Source organism: Electrophorus electricus, chromosome 1 (genome assembly GCF_013358815.1).
Source record: "Electrophorus electricus isolate fEleEle1 chromosome 1, fEleEle1.pri, whole genome shotgun sequence".
NCBI classification, from domain to species: domain Eukaryota; kingdom Metazoa; phylum Chordata; class Actinopteri; order Gymnotiformes; family Gymnotidae; genus Electrophorus; species Electrophorus electricus.
The window spans coordinates 29,884,288-29,903,332 of NC_049535.1; the positions used below are offsets into that span (position 1 = coordinate 29,884,288).

Consider the following 19,045-nt stretch of genomic DNA (forward strand, 5'->3'; position numbering starts at 1 on the left):
AAATACCTACTCTGAGTCTGTACACACAGAACACATAAGTGTAAAATAGTTGACTGTAGGTCACCCTCGTTCATATAGTCGGTTAGGACCATGGTGATTGGATATTGTTTAGATGGCAGATCATTCTTAACTCATCATGAACAGTAGACGAATGTTTGTGGATGTTGAGCCAGTACACGTCTGTCAGCACGGCAGTAATGCTGGTGCTTTTTCACGCGTTAGTGTTTTTCCTGGGTGGAGAGTAGTTCAGCCAGCCAATCCTGCCAAAACTGATCTTGAGGAAAGAAACTGTTTCGGTTACAGAGTTGTCATGCAAGTATATAGTGCACGTGTACAACGTGTTTAGTGGTGTTTAGAAGTGGCTTGTCAGTGTATATGAACGCAACCCTTTATCGAAGCACCGAGGAACTCGGTTGATAGCTGTTAATATTTTACTTGATGAGTCTAATTACAGATATTTTATCATTCTTTCCTTAAGGGACTGTATGACAATAGACGTGAATATGGTTCTTGTTTGTTTTACCAGCCTACTGATAGCACCAGGCTAGTTTTGTACTAGTAATTGTTATACTTACAGACACTCTGTCAGGTTGGTTGTGCGCACTTTGCTGTGCGCGCAGTGCAAATAACGCTCATCTTAATTCCACGCATTTACGCTTTTTTGACAATCTGTGTTGATTTCTTCGATGAATCACTAATGTTTTGTAGTATGCGAGGCTTACTGAAAGCATCAAAGCCGTATAATAAAAATGGTTTCCGGGGAATATGCGAAGCACTCCGTCACGTTTGTACAACACGTTACCTACCTAAATAACACGAGACACGGGCGCACGAGGCGGCTATTTGAAGGTACTTCTCTGTAGGTCTAAGCATTCACTCGGTGATAATACCTGCAATGAGATCCGAATGTGGTCACGTGAAATTCATTATTGAAGATAATTTCTCTTAGAGATAAAATTATTTGATGTAGTGTGCTCAATTTTAGCAATGGAACGCAAGGTCATACGCTGTGTTACAAGAAGAGATAATACAATTGAGTTTCATATTCTTTTCCCTTTTTGAGTTTTCCTTCTCAGGGTACATTAGTTTAGTGGGCTGTATATGTTCGGGCATTTTGACTCCAAGAATAAAACAAATGCAGAATCTCAAACCAGTTAGAGCTGTTCGATATTTTTTAAGCCGTCATAAATGACAAGACGATATTTGCAAGTTACTGCCTAGTGAATTTCTTTGTCAAATCGCCGGTGGACATGAACGAGGTTTCCTCGTTTCCGTGCACAGGGATAACTCGTGTTCAAAACCCTGGCGATCATACTTAAGCTATACATCCATGCTGTTTGCCCACGATGTCCGTAAGGCGCAACACCACCCGTGTCTGTCCTCGTGATGAAGGACGCCCTAGCTGGGTGTTCAGTCACTCTACCGCTGTTATCCTCAACAGAGCATATACCGCAATACAGCAAGCTCAGGCGAAAACTAAAACTTGAAGACTACACTATCGTGTTAAACTAAATAGCCAAGATCCAGCCTAGGAGTCGTTATATACACGACAGTGAACAGAATAAAAAGCCGGGCTACCTTTATTCTACATCTCCAGGACAGTAGTCTAGTGCTTTTGACACACCCGAATTAGCCTAACATAACCAAACCTCGCTATGGAAATATTCTAAACTATTTCTCTATTAAACTTAAATTGTAAAATTACGAGGTATTTTCGAATAAATCTAGGTCATTTAGCAAGTAAAGCCGCCTCCTAACCTACTGTCCGCGTGACTCAGTAGGCTACAGCGCAGCGGACTTTATTGGACGCTGTAGAGAAATCTGCAGGTTTGGTGGAGCTGATTCAGTGAGATGATCTTTGTTCAATACCTTGTAACTACTAAAGATCATCTCATGGGCTAATGAGAGATGTAACTATCTAGGTTATTCTGCCGTTTGTGAAGAGAAACAAAGCATGCCATGGAAATGTTTGCTTCTCGTTTTAAAGCACTAGACTATTAAACCCACTAGTATTCATAAATTAATGAACTGCACTACGAGCCCCGAAAGTAGATCTAATGTCATATCGCACGCAGCCCGTCTAAACCCATCGATAAATTATGGTATCGTGTCATGTTTTGCTATTTTCCTACACGCCGCTGTCGCAGGATCCCCCGTGCGCCATGTGAGCGCTCCAGCACCGAGGACAGTGCTGCAAGCACCGGCGCGTGAGAAGGGAGTGTCGTCACAGAGTACTGCGGTTGGTGCACGCGGTCACCAGGCTGGTCCACGTGAGTCCACGCTATTACGACTTAACTGTACCGTCGATACGGAACAGCGAGCTGGGCGGTGACCCGGCGCTCTGTTTTCGAGAAATCAAGCAAGTAGTGGGTGACTGCGGCTCCTCTCCAAAATAAACAAATCGTATGTGTAGCAAAGGGTATGCTGGCGGCTTGTTGTTTTTCCACAGAAGCTGGCTCCTTCATAGAGCATCGTAGGGAATCATTATAAATCTTAAGAGACACGTCCGGTTCCTTACAGATAGGGTGCAAGCCTATTCCCAGTGACTTGATAAAAATAGCCACCGAGCTTTTGCGGAACAACAGAAAGTCGCCCACAATTCTGTCCAACCAATTCGCTATTACGTATCCTCTCTAACTTGTCAGAATTAGCCTACAGGTTTACTTACCAGAAAATAAATCTGCTCCATTGCAGATGTATCATTTTTAGCTGTGGCTCTAAACTAGACTAGCATAGGTCGTAGCTAGCTAGTTAGCATTTTGGTTGTAGCGTAGACCTGCAGTTTAAATAAACAAAAGTTCACTTTCGCGAAACTTGTTTTAAACATTTGGGGGTGCGGAACTAGTACAATTCACACAAACGTCCATCATTCATATCGATTAATTTCATTCTGAAATATGTCATATTTATAAATAAGGGCATATTTATTTCCGTTGAAAATGTGCCGCTTATTTACATCTTCAGCTGTTTCATAAGGCAGAATGAGCCTGAGCTGCGTATAGTTAGCCAAGGGTACCCTCTACTGGATCCAATTGCACCGCTCTCGAATTTATGAATATTATCTCATTAATTGAAAAGCGTAGTTTACCAATCATTAACTCGGTTCGGGCAATTCGAAGATAAGTTGAGACACCTTGTGGTTTTTCTTCCAATATGTTTGTGTATAATATATAATAACCCACTAAGATGGGGGATGGCAGAGAAAATGGCCAACAATCGTCTAGGCTAATTCCGTCGGGGAAAATAAATACGAGGGTGGAATGAAAGGATGACGGCTCACAAGCTGTGTAGCCATGCTATTACATTAGGAACATCGCCTATCGTGATACGCACAGTTTTTGTCTATTAAGAGAACATCTAACGATTATCAACACAACACAATACCAAATGGCAATTTAAACTGACAGGCGTTTTTGCGGATACGGGATGGGCCACGGGAGCGCGCCGCTGGAAAGGTATGACTACAGCGCGGGCCAGAAAAAGGCCGCCTCCGCATAACCGACAGCATCCAATCAGATTGGAGCGCAGGAAATTCAACGCATGCGCGGTATTTATATTTTTAAAAACACTTCAGAAGCTTGGGTAAGTAGTCGCCAGTAGAAATGTTCGTGCGGGCGTAAGGAACTTTAGATAGCATGCTATCGCACACGAATTGCAAGCAATTAAACAAAGCTTAAATCCTCTGTATAAATAATTAGCTTCGCACTGTGTATAGTTTAAAATGGCGTCACCAACTACGCTTTGCAGATGAAGACGCTGCTAGAAGTGACTGTCATTGTTTTTTCCTGAAGATCTAAAATGGTGGACACTGCTGCATAGTGCACGCAAACATGACGTTGGTTTCATATGCCAGAAAACACATTTTTCGCGCAAATTGACAGCTTGCTTTTGTGACAGCTCTGTAGTCGTATATGTACGCGCTTCTAGGTATGAAGTATTGCAACACAATCATCAGAAATGTATATCTCTAGCTAAATAAACATGTTAGCCTAAGTTAGCTTAACTTGTTAGCTAGCAGGCTAGGTAGTTAACGTTAACCATCTTTATTGTTTTGAAAACCCATGCGAGCATGTCGGTTTATTTGAGCTGACTGGTTTCGGCTCGCACAAATACTAAGTAAGCGATTATAATTTTTGGAAGCAATTAGCTATTGGTCTTCCAGTGATCAACTACAGTATCGCAGTAAAGAGATTTCCAGAAACCATTTAGTCCTGCCTTTAGCACCGCTTTCTAAGGATCGGCTACTACATCGTCGAATTAAACAGTCTTCTCTAATTTTGATTCTGTAATGCAGTACAACATCGCTTCGCTGATTTTCTTTCAGAGCTAAGCATGGATGTGGACGGGGTGTCAAGAGCACACTGCAAAAAGACACTGACCCCCCCCTAACTGCAGTGGTGGGTGTTGGTAAGCCACTCTCACTCGCCATGACTATGCGAACCACTTTGTTTACAAGTGGAGGAAACAAGCTGGACACGGACATCACAAACCAAATAAAAAAACGTGTGACGTCTACTGAATCCCAGACTGCCTCAAAAAAGGGAACCTGTGAGTCTTCTGTCAGAGTTCCTGCTGTTCTGAGCAGCATTCACAATAGTAGCAGACAGCATCTCTACAGCAAAACAAAGACCCGCTCAAGCAGTCTGAGTGCAGTGGGCAGACTTGGTCAGTCTCCAGCAGTTAGAAAGGGACAAGAGGAGAACTGGGTGAACCTGGGGGCCTTGACACTTCCTCTGGCCAAGCAGATGGGGGCCGAGGGTACCCCAGTCAAAAGCAAATCACTGTTTGGACAGGCCAGTCACAACCATATGGGCAAGATGGATCTAGTGGCATCAAACAGCAGTAAACAGCCCAGAAAGTCAGGACCGGTGGGGGGAGTGGCAATGGCAGGAGTGCCCTCAACAGAACAAGGTCCTGATGGAAAACGGTGGAATGTGATGAAGGGCACTGGCCACTCTGCCACACAAACTGGCTGCATCCGACAGATACTGCTGCTACAGCTAGAACTGATTGAACAGCAACAGCAGCAACTGCAGAACAAGAACAAGGAAATAGATGACCTCAAGGCTGAAAAGGAGCTGGTATGCAAAGGCTTACTACAATAAAGAGTTTTTTAATCTGCTTATGTTTACACACATATTTTACCTATTCCCCCCATGCATATATGTCTGACCATGAAAATGGATATCAGTTCAAAGTTAGACCGTATTTTTTAAGATTCACCAAATTACAGCAGGCTTCCTTAAATTAAATCACCCAAGTTTAATAACTGAGAACATTTCTTTGAAATTTGTCAGTGTGTTTTATTCTAGGAAAAGTTTGAATTAAGGGCTGGGATTTTTCAAATCCTAGCTCTGCTGCAGTAAAATTTACCTTGTGTTTGTAATAATTTTGTAAGCTGATGGCACGCATTGAGCGAATGGAAAGACGGCTTCAGATGGTGAAAAAAGATGGAGTTGAGAGCCGGCCCACTCACACGCCTCGGCGCAGAGAGACTATGGAACTACTTTCCTCAGAAGGCACAGTACACTCTGAGGGGCCAAGCCACACCCCCAGACACATGCACTTTGGAAGGGGTGGCAAGGGCCTGAAAAGGTACAAGTTGCAAAACTTTCAGCTTCTTATGAAAAGTAAAATGTAAGGCCTGCAGTGTTTTTAAACAACAGGGTGTTGCTGACTTCAGTAGGTTTGACTTGGTTAAATTCTGTCAAGTACATAAACACAAACTCATTGGCACTTGTAGGAGGTTCCTATTTCAAGAATCCAGAATGGCCAGGTCCAGGCGTGGGCAGCCTAGAACACCCTCTCCAAGGGAAAGCCAAGTTTTGAAGGAGGAGTCTCAGGAAGAGGTGTGTCCTGAATTTAGGTCACATGGTTCTCCTCTCGTCGAATCAGAGGAGCTGCCTTACATGACTACGACTGAGATGTATCTTTGCTGCTGGCACCAGCCACCACCATCACCATGGCGAGATCCATCTCCTGTGCAACAGGATACAGTTGCTGGTGAGTTAAAAAAGACCTACAGGGATGCTGTGGGCCGATTTAGTTAATGGAAATCACACAAAACACACGCGCACACATTTGCCAACCCATCTCAAGACATCCTCATACTTGCCACAAGTAAAATAAACGTAGCATTTAAAGTAAATCAGCAGTGGGATGTGAATTTGTGTTCTAGAGCTAAAATAAAATAAAGTGCAGAAATATGATGTATTATCTACTAGATATTTAAGTTTATTGGTACAGGATAAGCTTTCCCTCTGTTTATGTAATTATGTATAAGGATCTTAAAGGCAAAATATATTCCATGGATGGCATTCTTGAGCAGAAAGGCCCATGGCTTTGGAAAGCAGTACATGTTGGGTCTTTTTAGGAGTTATTCTCCTGTACTTTAATGCAGAAATTATTTTTTACCATTTGGATGTTAGGACTGCATTAGTTCTTAATCCCAGTGAAAAGTTCAAGGTATCTTTAAAATAAGAAATCAGCAGAAGGCTGCTTTGTAATAACATATATCTTTGTAATGTCTTCGTAACACGTTACTCGGCCTGAGCGAGCACTGATGAATGAAATGCTGATGCTGATACAGATGTGATGTGCAGGCAGGGTGTCATATGACTGTTGTGTGTCCCTCCTGTTTTAGTCCCCTCCTGGCGAGAGAGCATTGTGGAACCTCTTGAGGAGAAAAGGGCAACAGACATCCCTGAGGTGAGGAACAAGTTGTTGCAAGCAAAGTCATGATTCCATGTCCTGAGGCCGACAAACATTTCTTTTTCTTTTTTTTTTTTTGTCTGAAAATCACTATGAAAATGTGTGCTATAAAACACTCGAACTAGATTGACCAAAATTTGTTTTTGACCACTAATTCTCAGATTACCTCAGTAATCTGTATTGTAGTAGCAGGGGGAAAAGTGCATGATTGACATTATTCCTTAAAATGAAATTTAGATTAAGACTTTGCTCGATATTTGATTCTGGGTTTTAAGATGATGACTTTAAAATTACATTGTTTCAGAATTTGGAAGACAGTGTCTTCTTGAAGCGGCATTCAAAATTGGAGTTGGATGAGAAGAGAAGAAAAAGGTAATGGTGATGAGGAAGCCGTTCAAGCTCATTGTCTTTTTTCAAAAATCTCCAATTGCCTCTCCTGCTCTCAGGTGGGATATTCAACGTATTCGTGAGCAGCGGATGTTCCAGCGCCTTCAACAAAGAATGAACAAGCGGAAGGTGATCCAGGAGAGTGAACCAGAGCTGCTCTCTTTCTACCCTGAAGCAGAAGATGGTATGTCAGTTATACCTCTACAGCTCACTGTGATGTATAAAAATGGCTCCTGTCTTGGAGCATCAGGTCAACCAACAGCATGCTTGTTTCTCTCCTCTCCCTCCAGTGGAGTCTATAATGATCACACCGTTCCTGCCAGTGGTGGCATTTGGTAGACCGCTCCCTAACTTTAAACAACAGTGAGTTCTCTGATGCAAATTAGAAAATCCAATGGATTCTTGGCCATTACTGTATATAGCTAAGTGCAAAACACTTGGTTCTCAGTCAGGTAAATGTACACTTATGAAACTACTTTTAACAACCAAGTATTTCTGACACATTTGTATCACTTTTTTCTTTTCATTCAAGTTGGTTTCTATGTATTACGTATGGACGGAATAGTCCGCCTAAAGTAGATATGGAATTTTTTCCATTTTTGTGCAGGAATTTTGATATACCATGGTTAGACGAGCGCAGCCGCTACCGGCAAGAAGTGTCAAAAAAAAAGACGCCGCATCGGACCTGCCGCAAGTGAAGCTCCTCCAGGAGCAACCAGGGGAGAGGGACAGATGTGCTGCTCCTGTCTCTGCTTGCATCAAGGAGATTCTGCTTCAGCTCTGTCCTGTGGCATGTCTTGTGTGCTGTAGGATCGTCCCAGCAGTATGCACTCCCCCAGCATACCTTACTGCCTTGACTGCACTTTTGATCTATTAGTGGACTGCAGGGTCATTTTGTTTCCCTCTAAAGCCCTTATTTGGAACCCCTGAGGAAACTGTATGGCAGTCCAGCTCCAAGGTGACTCAAAAGCAAGCTGTCTGAAGTTCAAGTTTATGGTCGTTTCAACAGTGCAAAATTATAATACTTGTGTTCTGGTCGCTTTTGCATCATCCTGTACAAGCTTTCAGAAGGGTAGTATGGACCAAAAATTGACATGTCGAAGATGGAATGTCAGGCCTAATCACAATGGTGTTTTTTTTTTTGTTTGTTTTTGTTTTTTGCATTTCTGTCCATTGTGAATGGGTGGTATCTAAGAAAAGTGTATCTTGTAACATAGTGTCGATTCAAGAGAATAAATGTAAAATATTCTAAATGCATCTAAAGGAAATATTTGAAGTATTAAAATAAGTTCAAAATATTTTTTTTTTTCATGTGTTCTCCATTATTCTGACCGGTAGATTTGCAGAGACTAACTTTAAGGGCTTGATAGATACACTTTAAGCACAGGGTAACCAATTTAATTATATCAAGCATATAACAGTTTGCCAACTAAAACTGCTTCATTCACAATATTTTAACACTCCCCATGCACTCATGAAGCAATGTTATTGCTGCCTGTCACAAGATGAGCTTACATCTAACATATGATTACTAGCTCAACTTTTTTTTGGGGGGGGGGGGGGGGGGGGGGGTTAGGTAGAGTTTATTAGTAGACTACTAAGGTTGAAAATTCATTGAAAAAATTAATGTAATTACAAACAAAAGCAACAAGGTCACCGGGGTCAATAAAGCTGCAGCTCGTGAATTTGCTGCACCAGCTATAAGTGTTTTAGCTGTGGTTGGCAACGAGAAATACAGTATATCCTTTAAGATCATGGATCCGTTAAATGTACATCGGTCATATTAGCGACTGTACGTTTAAACTAATTTAAACAGAAAACCCATATACAATATTCCTTAGAAGAAATGCTGTGTATGTTAGGGTTAACTATAACAAACACATATTTCAACCTAGCGGTTACTAGAGTAGGGTGGTAGAGGGAGAGGAAATGACGACTCTATTAACACCCACGTTTCCTTGCGCTTTTCCGGTTTTCCTTCCTTGTGAGTTAAGATGGCGGACCGGCGACGACGAAGACGGCGCGCGTCCCAGGACAGTGAGGAGGAGGAAGAATCTGGATCAGGATCTGAGAGCGGGAGATCATTTTCTCCTGGAGGAAAGAGCCGGGCAAGAATTCCCGAGCCTGTCGAATCGCCAGCTGTTCGTGTTGGTTCTAAAAGCGATGACGAATCTGAATGTGTGAGTGTGTCTTCCCTGCTACCATATTAGCTAGCAAGTCGTTATCGTTATGTAAATGGGTCAAAAACACCTGCGTTTCGTTATACCGTTGAAAAAATTGATTTTAAGGTATTCACTGGTTATTGTGCTCTTTCGGCCCGTTAGAGGATTTGTAGTATTTTTCCACAGTGTTTTTTTTTTTTTGTTTAGGTCGCAGAGGCGCTCCTCATCAATTCAACACCACCACCATCAACCCGCTAGAGTCGGGATGTGGATCTTGTTCGGCTTCTTATTATCCGATAACATGTTAGCTAACGCGTTTTAGAAATGGGGTAACTGATTGCCATCTTGAATTAGATGGCTGTAATTTGATGTCTTTTGTACGGTGCGTTTCAGTAGAGGTGCTCCTCCAGAGTGCCTTTGTGTGGCAATTGACCACATAAACATATGTTTTGACGTATTTAAACGTTTGGCTTAAATGTTTAATGACAGGTACGCTCTTATGGTTACAGTCTAATTGTGTAAATGTTATTTGTGTTTACAAAAGTTCATGAGACAGCTAGCTAGGTACCTACCTACAGCCTGTATAGCTTGGCTTCCACTCTTGCCTGGAACCTTTCATTTAACAGACATTTTATCATCACTTGTTTTTAATCATTTTAGGCCTGTCCCTAGCAGTGCCTTTCTTCTGTCAGGCTTTAGCTTGTAACAACATGAAGTTCGGAATCACACCATAGTCAGAGCAGTGGTTAACAGAATGAGGAACTTGCTGTCTTTTTAACAAGGAATTCTTGTATAGTTTGTGTGATGTTTGCTGATGGTTTAACAGGAGTATGCATTTAATCGTTGTCTCCACCCTTTTCTAGGAAAGTGAGGATGCTGTAGGCGAAGGTGAGTGTTCCTCTCTCTACTTCGCATTTGGTGTTTGGAAGCAGTGAGCAATGGGCCTGATTCATAATAGGTGGCCTGGGTGTAGTGGGTCTGCAAAGCTGATTTCTTTTTTCCCCTGCAGCTGTCCTATCGGACTACGACAGCGCGGATCTGGAGGAGAACGGCTCTCATTCTGAGGTGAGTCACCATGGCAACACAAGCCAGAGGGCTGGTGAGGAAATCTGCCACTACACAGGCTTGAGCGGAGGGCCAAAATGTGGGGTTAGGACTGGGTGTTCTAGGTGGGCTTTCATTGGCATGGCATATATACACCAAGTGGTGTAGCCATGCAGGACAGGTTATTTGCATGTATTGTTTTGAGCAATCTTAATAAAAATCTTATAATGAGGTACTATGCGGTTAATTTGACTGTTCATTACAGACAGGCATATGAGCCATGTTGAAAGCTCCTTATTGATGAGTGCTCAGAATCTGAATATTTAGAAATGTTTGTTGATGGATTCAAATAAAAAATTTGGCTTTTTAAATGCCTCATGCAGATCAATCTAAAGTCTTTGACATGTCTTAAGACCTTATGTAAGCAGGCTTTATTTTGACAATCTCTGACAGTATCACAGCAAGTGAATCATACTGCTATATGTAGGTGCTTGTGGGGAGGCTTTTCATTTCTATACTGCTGTTTGCTTCATGTCTCATTGAAAAAAGGGCTAAATCTATACAGGCTCTTTTTCCAGTGTTGGCCATTTTGCTGGGTGTCCTAGCAACCCATATTCCTTTTGTCTCTTCTGCTGTCTGTGTTGGAGCTGGATGTTGAGCTGATTGTTTCTAATATTTGTAGGTTTAGGTGTACCTGAGTACTAAGACTTTAATTACTTTAATCTGAAATACTCTTGTAGATTGCAGTGTGATAATACAATTGAATACTAGATCTTAATTTGTCTGTGTGTGTGGTAATATCTCTCGCAAGGGTAAGACAGGCTGAAAATATATTAATAAATAGATACATGCATTTTATTTGGTGCAGGCTTACTGTAGTAAAATGTGTGCAAAATGGTTTTTGTTGTACAGGCACCAGAAGAATAAGACTTGTTGGACTAAAAAATAAAACAGATTATCTAAATTGAGTAGCTACTTATCCGGTGGTTGCATTGATGAGTTGGAACACCCATCTACACTGACATTCTATCAAAAAATGTAAAAGGGGAGTGGGGAAATCCAAATCCAATATCTGGATGGGGAAACCAATGCCATCCATTCAGTCTGGTTGTGTCTCAGGGAGGAGAGGATGAGGAGGAGGAGGGGGAGCACTTCAGTGACGAAGAGGCTGCGTGCCCTGCCACAGAGCAGAAAGATGCGGCGGACGCTCCTGCCGAAGAGCATGCAGAGGATGATGGCGATGAAGGAGAGGAGGAAGAAGAGGGCGTGCTGAAGGAGGTGAAGGCAGAGAAGAAGGGTAACATAGCGGGGGAGAGGCAGAGCGGAGACGGCCAGGTAGGGAGTGAAAAATGAACTGCTCTGTTTGGTGTGCGAGAATAATTGGGTCTTTATGACCTTATGTTTTGGATGTATATTTCAAACATTGCTAGCCTTTCTCAGTACAGTCTCTAATGTCCTGTAGTCTAAGGACTGGGTGTTAGATGCGGTGTCTGTGCATACTTAGAGTTGCGCATGAGCAGTGTGGTGCTAAAGCTTGGGTTATTAGTAGCTGTGTGGATCCGCACTAATGGAAGGGGACCGGCCCTTACAGGAGAGTACCGATGATCCTGAGAATAAGTCGTCGGGGAAAGCTGGTCAGAAGTTGGATGATGACGAGGACCGGAAGAATCCGGCCTACATTCCACGAAAGGGCCTGTTCTTTGAGCATGACGTAAGAGGCCAGACTCAGGACGAGGAGAGGTGAGAGTGCTGGCAGAGGTCAAGTGCAACTGTGGTACGCTTCATGTACTCAGGCATCTCAGTATCCTGGCCACTGAGAATAAAGGATTAATTCATTCTCGGGGGGGTGGTTCTCTCTTTCACTTCTTCCTTATTATTGCTGCACCCTCTTTCTCTATTCACAGGCCCAAAGGCAGACACAGGAAGCTGTGGAAAGACGAGGGGCGCTGGGAGCATGACAAGTTCAGGGAGGAGGAGCAGGCACCAAAGTCGCGTGAGGAGCTTATCGCCATCTATGGATACGACATTCGCAATGGCACAGGCCCCGGCGAAGGCAGGCCGTACAGGTCTCGAAGACCAAGGTGAGTCCAGGAGAAAGACCTTCAGAAGAATGCTGTCCAGCTAAGAAGTGCCTTCCATCTTTCGTAGATTGCACAATAGGCTGCACACACTTTGCCATGTAGTTGGAATGTAGTTTACATACTATATAAATATTTAAATCCTTAAATATTTACCTGACATTCAGAGACATCCATGGCTGGAAAGCATCTCCACTATTTGCAGTTTTGTTTGCATGACATGCTTGTCTGTGTTTGCACTGTTCCCTTCTGTAGACATATTGGGTCACCAAACCAAGAGCCCAAGCGTTACAGAGATGGAGAGAAACCCCCACGTGCATCCTGGCAGGGTCCGACCCGCAGCGTCCCACCAGCCACAGCAAGCACGGCAGCAACCCTGCAGGCGGGTGCTCCCTCCGGCCCTCGCCCTCAGGGCAGGCCCTCATCCCAGACATCTTTGCGCAGTTTCCAGGCTGGCCGAGGCCCCCCACTTGCCCCACATCGCAACGAGGGCCGCGGCCACACCCGGGCCACTGCGGACGGCCCTCCGCCTCGTGGCGTGCGACCGCAGCCTCCGGAGGGTGAACGAGCACCCCGGCTGAGAGGGCGTGGCCCCCAAGGTCCCCGCATTGAGCGCCCTGGCCCCACTTTGCCAGTCGAGGCTGCACGCAGTGAGGATGAAGACGAGGGCGAGGTCCCCATCGTCACTACCACCTATACTGCTCACCAGCATAGGGTGGAGCGGGAGGCCACGCCGTCGCCACGACGACAGGATCCTGGACCAATGGCTGACCCGACGAGTGGGGCTGGGCCCACGAGGGAGTCATCGCCACCCCCTGAGAAGCCTGTGGAGAAGAAATCCTACTCGTTGGCACGTAGGACCCGGGCGAGGCCCTCGGACCTCAGCAAACAGGCATCTCTGGAGGACTCTGCACCTCCCCTGCAGCCCACCCCGACGCCTGTCAAAAACGAATCTTGGCAAGGGGATGCAGGCACGCAGAGCAGCCTGTCAGGACTAGATCAGGATCTGGCCCGTCTGAGCCTGGCTGGGCAGAACTGGGCCCAAAGCCCGCCTTCTTACCTGCGGCCTGAGATGAGGGGTATTCCTGCTTTCATTCTGCTTCTTTAATCTTTTGTCTTTCTTTCTTTGCGCTGCCTGTTTCTTTCTGTTTCACTAATAATTTAGTGTTCGTTTCCTTTTCTTATACTCTGTGTTTCATAAGACTTGCGCCTTCTTGTGTCAGAATGTGATGCTGGAAGTGCCAATAATTGCTAGTCCGAGTGGCAAAGTTATACTCAGTTATTTGCGTTTTGTCATCAGGTTTTTTTTTGTTTGTTTGTTTTTGTTTGGTTTTTTTTTTTGTCCCTTCTAGGCATCCCTAGCTCTATGCATATGGGAGGTGGTCCTCCTCAGTATGCCAACATGGAGGACATGGTGAGTTCCGATCCAGCTTAAGTTTTTTGACAATCTTATGTCTTTTTATGCAGTATCCATACTTCCACAGTTGGATATTACGGATATTTCTACAACTGCCGCACATTGCAGTTTAGTGATTGCTGTTGAGTTCTGTATGGAGTCTGGCAAATTGAGAGATAGCATATGCTTCTTGTCCTGTTCCCTCCCTGGCAGGGTGTGGGTGGAGGGCGGGCTAAGCGTTACTCCTCCCAGCGCCAGAGACCAGTGCCTGAACCAGCGCCAATGCACATAGGGGTGATGGAGGGCCACTACTATGACCCCAGTGAGTGCACTCCCGCTATGGGCCTGCGGATGGCACTGTGGGATTTTTGTTTTTGTAAATAAATTCTAACACTTATTTATCTATTGCAGACACATGTACTGCATTTCCTAAGGATAGCTTAGTGTGTAGCACAATAAAAAGTTCCCATTTCAAACCTGCTGTCTGTTGTTGTGGCTGGCAGTGTCGTTCCAGGGACCAATCTACACGCACGGTGATGGGCCTGCCACAATGCCCCCACAGGGGCTGCTGGTCCAGCCAGAGATGCACCTGCCACACCCTGCACACCCGGGTGAGGCGCCAGCCGTCTCTCTTAGGGTTTTACTTATTGCTTATTTGAAATGTTAACACTTGTAATATCTTTTAAAAGGATTAACATTTTTGTGAAAAACCACAGCTGTGTGTAGCATAAGTCATGAATTTGTTCAAAGCTGCTGCTGACAAATCAACAGTAATTTCTAAAATGTAGTGCCTGATAATGATATAATACTTAAGGAAGCACTTGCCTGTCAACCCACTATATATATATATATATATATATATATATATATATATATATATATATATATATATATATATATATATATATATATATATATATATATATATATATATATATATATATATATATATATATAAATAAAAAAAAGTGATGATTGGCCAATAGTCTTTGCTCCCTTTCTTTCAGGTTTGCATCCACACCAATCAGGAGGGCCCATGCCTAACCCTGCACTCTATGCTGCTCCACCTGTTTCTATGTCGCCTGGGCAACCACCACAGCAACTGTTGCCTCCACCTTTCTACCCCCCACCTGGGGTCATGACCTTTAGCAACACCAACTACCCCTATCCTGCTGGAGCTACCCTACCACCCATGTACCCCAACCCACAGGTAACACAATCTTTCTGTCTCATTTAACTTTTTTAATAAACCTCAGGGTTTTGTGGTCCTCTGTAATTTTATTGTTCTGTAAAAGATTTTTGTTGTTCAGGTAGCATTATTGCTAAACAAGTTTTAGTGAGTTAGCCTGTGTCAGTTCATGTTGGCGGTGAAGGCCATGCAGGGGTGGGGACTCCACAGTAATTCATTCATTTTTTGCAGGCACAGTCGCAGGTATACGGTGGCGTGACGTATTTTGACACAGTGCAGCAACAGGCCCAGCCCAAACCCTCCCCCCCACGACGCACCTCACAGCCAGTCACAGTCAAGCCCCCCCCGCCAGAGGTAAGCCATACACAAATCACATCATCTGCTTTATCTTGCCATTATTATTATTAGGGGTGTAATTCATATATATATATATATATATATATATATATATATATATATATATATATATATATATATATATATATATATATATATATATATATATATATATATACATTTTTTATGAGTGTATGTTTAGAAAAGATCTATGTTTATGCATATCAAAGCTGTTACATTTTTTTATGTAAGAAGAATTACTAGGCAAACTGCTGAAGTGAAATAAAAGGGCTCTACCTGATTAATGAGGATTTCCAACTGTTAGCAACAGCAGCTACATGGCCCTTCTTGTAACACAGTTGGAGAAATGCACAGCAAGCTGTTTGTAGCAGTGGATCACAGCTCTGTGGGTCTAATCTGAGCTTCCTCCTCCATCCTGTAGGACCAGAGCAGGAAGTCCAGTGAGGAGGTGCGCTCCTAGCTCCTATTGAGAGGAGAGGAGGCCTTACCGCTGTCTGCCTGGACCAGTACCACTTGTGGATGCGAAGAATTCAGTTTTTGTTTTTTTATCTTTAGCCTCGTATTTGTTTGTTCTTTCCTCAATGTTTCATTTTACTCATTCGGTCAGCCTTGTTCACATTCAGCCTCCTGCGAGGTCTAGTTCACGATATGCTTTTTGCTTGCATCGGTTCTTGGCTGCTGCAGGTTTACTCCCCAGCTGGTCACCAGGGGGTGCTGTCATCTTGCTTCTTTATGAAGCCACATCCTGGCCCTTGATGGGAACATGCTATAGAAGTCCTTTTAACCAGCCCAGCTTGATGTATCTGAAAGTTTTGTGGCTGGTAACTGTTCTCAGAAATCTATTTGAACATCCTCATAAATCAGTTGAACGATTAGTTTAGGTCGAAAAGTTGGAGAATGGCTAATTGTATGAACTTGTTTTTAATTAATTGCAGCATGTCTGTGCATTAAAGAATCCCTGTGGGGGTCTAGGCATGTGTGCCAGCAGTACAGTACATTTCGGTCATGACTGAAGGCTTCAACTGCGCATGGCCGGGCCTTTGTGTTTGGGGTTTTTTTTTGCTTTTGTTTTGTTTTGTATTTAAAAAAATGTTGTTGTTTTTTTTAACTACACTACCCCATTCATCATGCTTGGAGAAGAGCGACATCAATCTGGACCTATAGGACTTTTGAGAAGCCTCTTTAGAAATGATTTGGTCAGCTGCAGTAACATGCTTGTTTAATGTCTATGTTAACGATAAATTCATTGAAATTTAATATGGATGTCTTGCATGTAGCGCCTTCGAGTTTGCAGTCACATTAAGCATTAGAAGGCACTTTTTGGCCTCGCATTCTATGCATATACTTTGGTTCACTGTTTCTATTTTTTCTCTCTCTCTCTCTCTCTCTCTCTCTCTCTCTCTCATATGCACGCTCTTGCTCTCTGTTAGTAAGAATGAATAAGGAAATACATCAGCTTGAATATGGTTTCCATACCAGGCAGAGAAGGCAGGAGACCTTGAGCTGAGGATCTGTATGATCTTTTTCATTAGATAAATGGCTTAACGCATGCATGCATGCATGCATGCATGCATACATACATACATACATACATACATACCACACACACACTCTATATATAATATTATAATATAATATTTGCAGCATAGTAAGGGCATACAGAACCACAGACACAAGGACTTCCCTTTTTGTAGCCAGTACCAAGCGCACCGCGTAGCAATCTGCGATACTGCGCCTTTAATTGTCGATCAGAGCTTTGACGCAGCAGCCCCATTGAGTTGCGTTACAGACTGTTCAAACGAACTGTCTGGGGCTGGTGTGGGGTCTCCAGGGGCTATTGGAGGTCATATCTCATATTATTAGTTGACACCGGTATCTTCGAACCATCTTGTGTTTGTGGGGGTTTCAATAGAGCTCCACCCATATACATCCTATAGATCTATCCTTATGGTGCTAGACCCGTGTGGAGAGGAGGGTGAATTCCTCATTCTTCCCACCCCATCCACGATGCACCTCTGAGACTAGTATTTTTGACGTACTGTGTTGAACTCAATACTGTAAAACCAGAAAGAACCGTTAACTTTGCCTGATACTGACGTACTTGACAGTGCTAAAGCTTGGTGATAGCTTCCTAATATAAGTGTATATAGGAAAAAAAAAAAATCTATTGAAGCCTGTGGTTTAAAGGTAATACTTTCAACTTGGCCACCAGTGGAATACTGTCACCATGAGCAATGCCGGCAGGGACACCTCGCCTCCTTTTTTTTTTTTTTCCCCCTTTTATCTAACAGCTTAACTGAATTCATTCACTTGCAATCATTGATATTTTGTCAGTATTTTTTCCTTTTATATGTTATATATGCTTATTGCAAGAGGTTGGGTTTTTCTCTCTCTTTTAGAAGCTCTGTACAGGCATGCATGAGAACATGGATACATGTCTTTGTGAAAGCAGTTCTAGACGGATGCCCATGTTTGCGAGACAGTTGTGCATGTCTTGCAGGGGACGGTCCTGCAGGCAGCCTTTCAAACGGCCAGCTCACTTGTTCCCAAGGATGTGCCCGTATATCTGCTATCCTCTCTTTGTTTTCAGTGTTGAGATGTGGCTTATGAGAAATGGTGATTTGATGACATTACTTTAAATGCCTTAAACTGAATTGGTTTAACATATCTGTTCTGAATGACTAGACCTGCCAACACTGTGAGGAGGCTTGTATGTTTCACAGGTGTTTGAATATATTAAAGTGTTTTGATTTTTTGTTTGTTTTGTTTTTGTGAAAAATTTTGTCAAGAGAACTATTAAAATAAGACCCACGTGGAAGGCCGTGTCATCGTCTCTTGGGGAGGGCTGGCTCTTACGTGATCATAGCGAAGCAAACCTGGCCCCGTTTCTGGTAGCGGAAGTGTGAGACAGCTCGGTTTTGTCGCAACACAGAGTACTTCAACTTGCAGCCAAAATTGCGCAGATGGCAAAATTCCACACCCCCTTATCCGCAAGCAGATAGTTTGTGTGATTTTATATTCAGTCCCTCTTCAAAGCTCCAAAAACCAAGCCTTTATCGTCTGGACCTGAGCTGTTGCCTCAGGACTGTGAACCCCAAGTGATCAGCTGGCAGCTCACTCTGTCTCTGGCATCATGTCACCCCATGTCCCTTGTCATGTGCCAGACAAGCGGGAGAGCCTGCCCTTGTCACGCTGGCCATGTGGGGGAACTGGCCTGATGTGAGACCCGCTGGCTTCTAGCTAATGTACTGTTACTGTGGAGCGCTCCCGAGCCAAGGGACGCACACAGGACCTTGCAGCAGTAACGATATTGCTAACCTGTCATTGCATCTTTTTGGTATTTAGCCAAATGTAGCTAATGAATAATTTAGCTATCTAATTATATATGTAATATGCAATAAAATGTATAAAAAAATGTGCACACACATTAATCCACATCATCCGTTTTCATTCTCAGTGCTTTTCCTGTTTTGTTTTTTTGGTTTGTTTGTTTTTTTTGTTGCAGCATTCATCGGTTCAATGCACAGTAATATTCATTAGTGGCTGGGTATAGCCACGGAAAGGCGAAATATTTTAACAGATGGCGAATGGCCACTTAAGGATGCCCACCTGCACATTAATCCTGCTACTGAAATGGTGCTCATTAACCTTATTAAACATTACTTTTCAGACAACAGATGAATGGGTACAAGGCCACTGTAACCCAAATTCAAATGAGACT

General features: G+C 43.4%; 2 protein-coding genes across 4 annotated transcripts; both read left to right on the forward strand.

The window, feature by feature from the left end:
* Positions 1 to 3,519: 3,519 nt before the first annotated feature.
* On the forward strand, positions 3,520 to 8,396 carry msl1a (MSL complex subunit 1a). 2 transcript variants are annotated; one of them, XM_026998025.2, is made up of 9 exons: positions 3,520 to 3,582; positions 4,325 to 5,081; positions 5,399 to 5,595; positions 5,744 to 6,003; positions 6,644 to 6,708; positions 7,016 to 7,083; positions 7,158 to 7,282; positions 7,389 to 7,461; positions 7,706 to 8,396. In XM_026998025.2, the coding sequence occupies exons 2-9, from the start codon at positions 4,428 to 4,430 to the stop codon at positions 7,794 to 7,796; spliced, it is 1,533 nt and encodes a 510-aa protein (XP_026853826.2). In that variant the 5' UTR covers positions 3,520 to 3,582; positions 4,325 to 4,427; the 3' UTR covers positions 7,797 to 8,396. The 2 variants fall into 2 exon arrangements, with proteins under 2 accessions (XP_026853826.2, XP_026853825.2); XM_026998024.2 differs by lacking the exon at positions 3,520 to 3,582 and adding an exon at positions 3,596 to 3,927.
* Positions 8,397 to 9,092: 696 nt separating this feature from the next.
* casc3 (casc3 exon junction complex subunit) lies at positions 9,093 to 18,755 on the forward strand. 2 transcript variants are annotated; one of them, XM_035529264.1, is made up of 13 exons: positions 9,093 to 9,278; positions 10,124 to 10,148; positions 10,270 to 10,325; positions 11,424 to 11,639; positions 11,896 to 12,044; positions 12,209 to 12,385; positions 12,638 to 13,461; positions 13,735 to 13,796; positions 13,992 to 14,100; positions 14,282 to 14,389; positions 14,786 to 14,988; positions 15,199 to 15,321; positions 15,746 to 18,755. In XM_035529264.1, the coding sequence occupies exons 1-13, from the start codon at positions 9,093 to 9,095 to the stop codon at positions 15,782 to 15,784; spliced, it is 2,277 nt and encodes a 758-aa protein (XP_035385157.1). In that variant the 3' UTR covers positions 15,785 to 18,755. The 2 variants fall into 2 exon arrangements, with proteins under 2 accessions (XP_035385157.1, XP_035385163.1); XM_035529270.1 differs by having other exon boundaries at positions 11,424 to 11,582.
* The last annotated feature ends 290 nt before the right edge of the window (positions 18,756 to 19,045 follow it).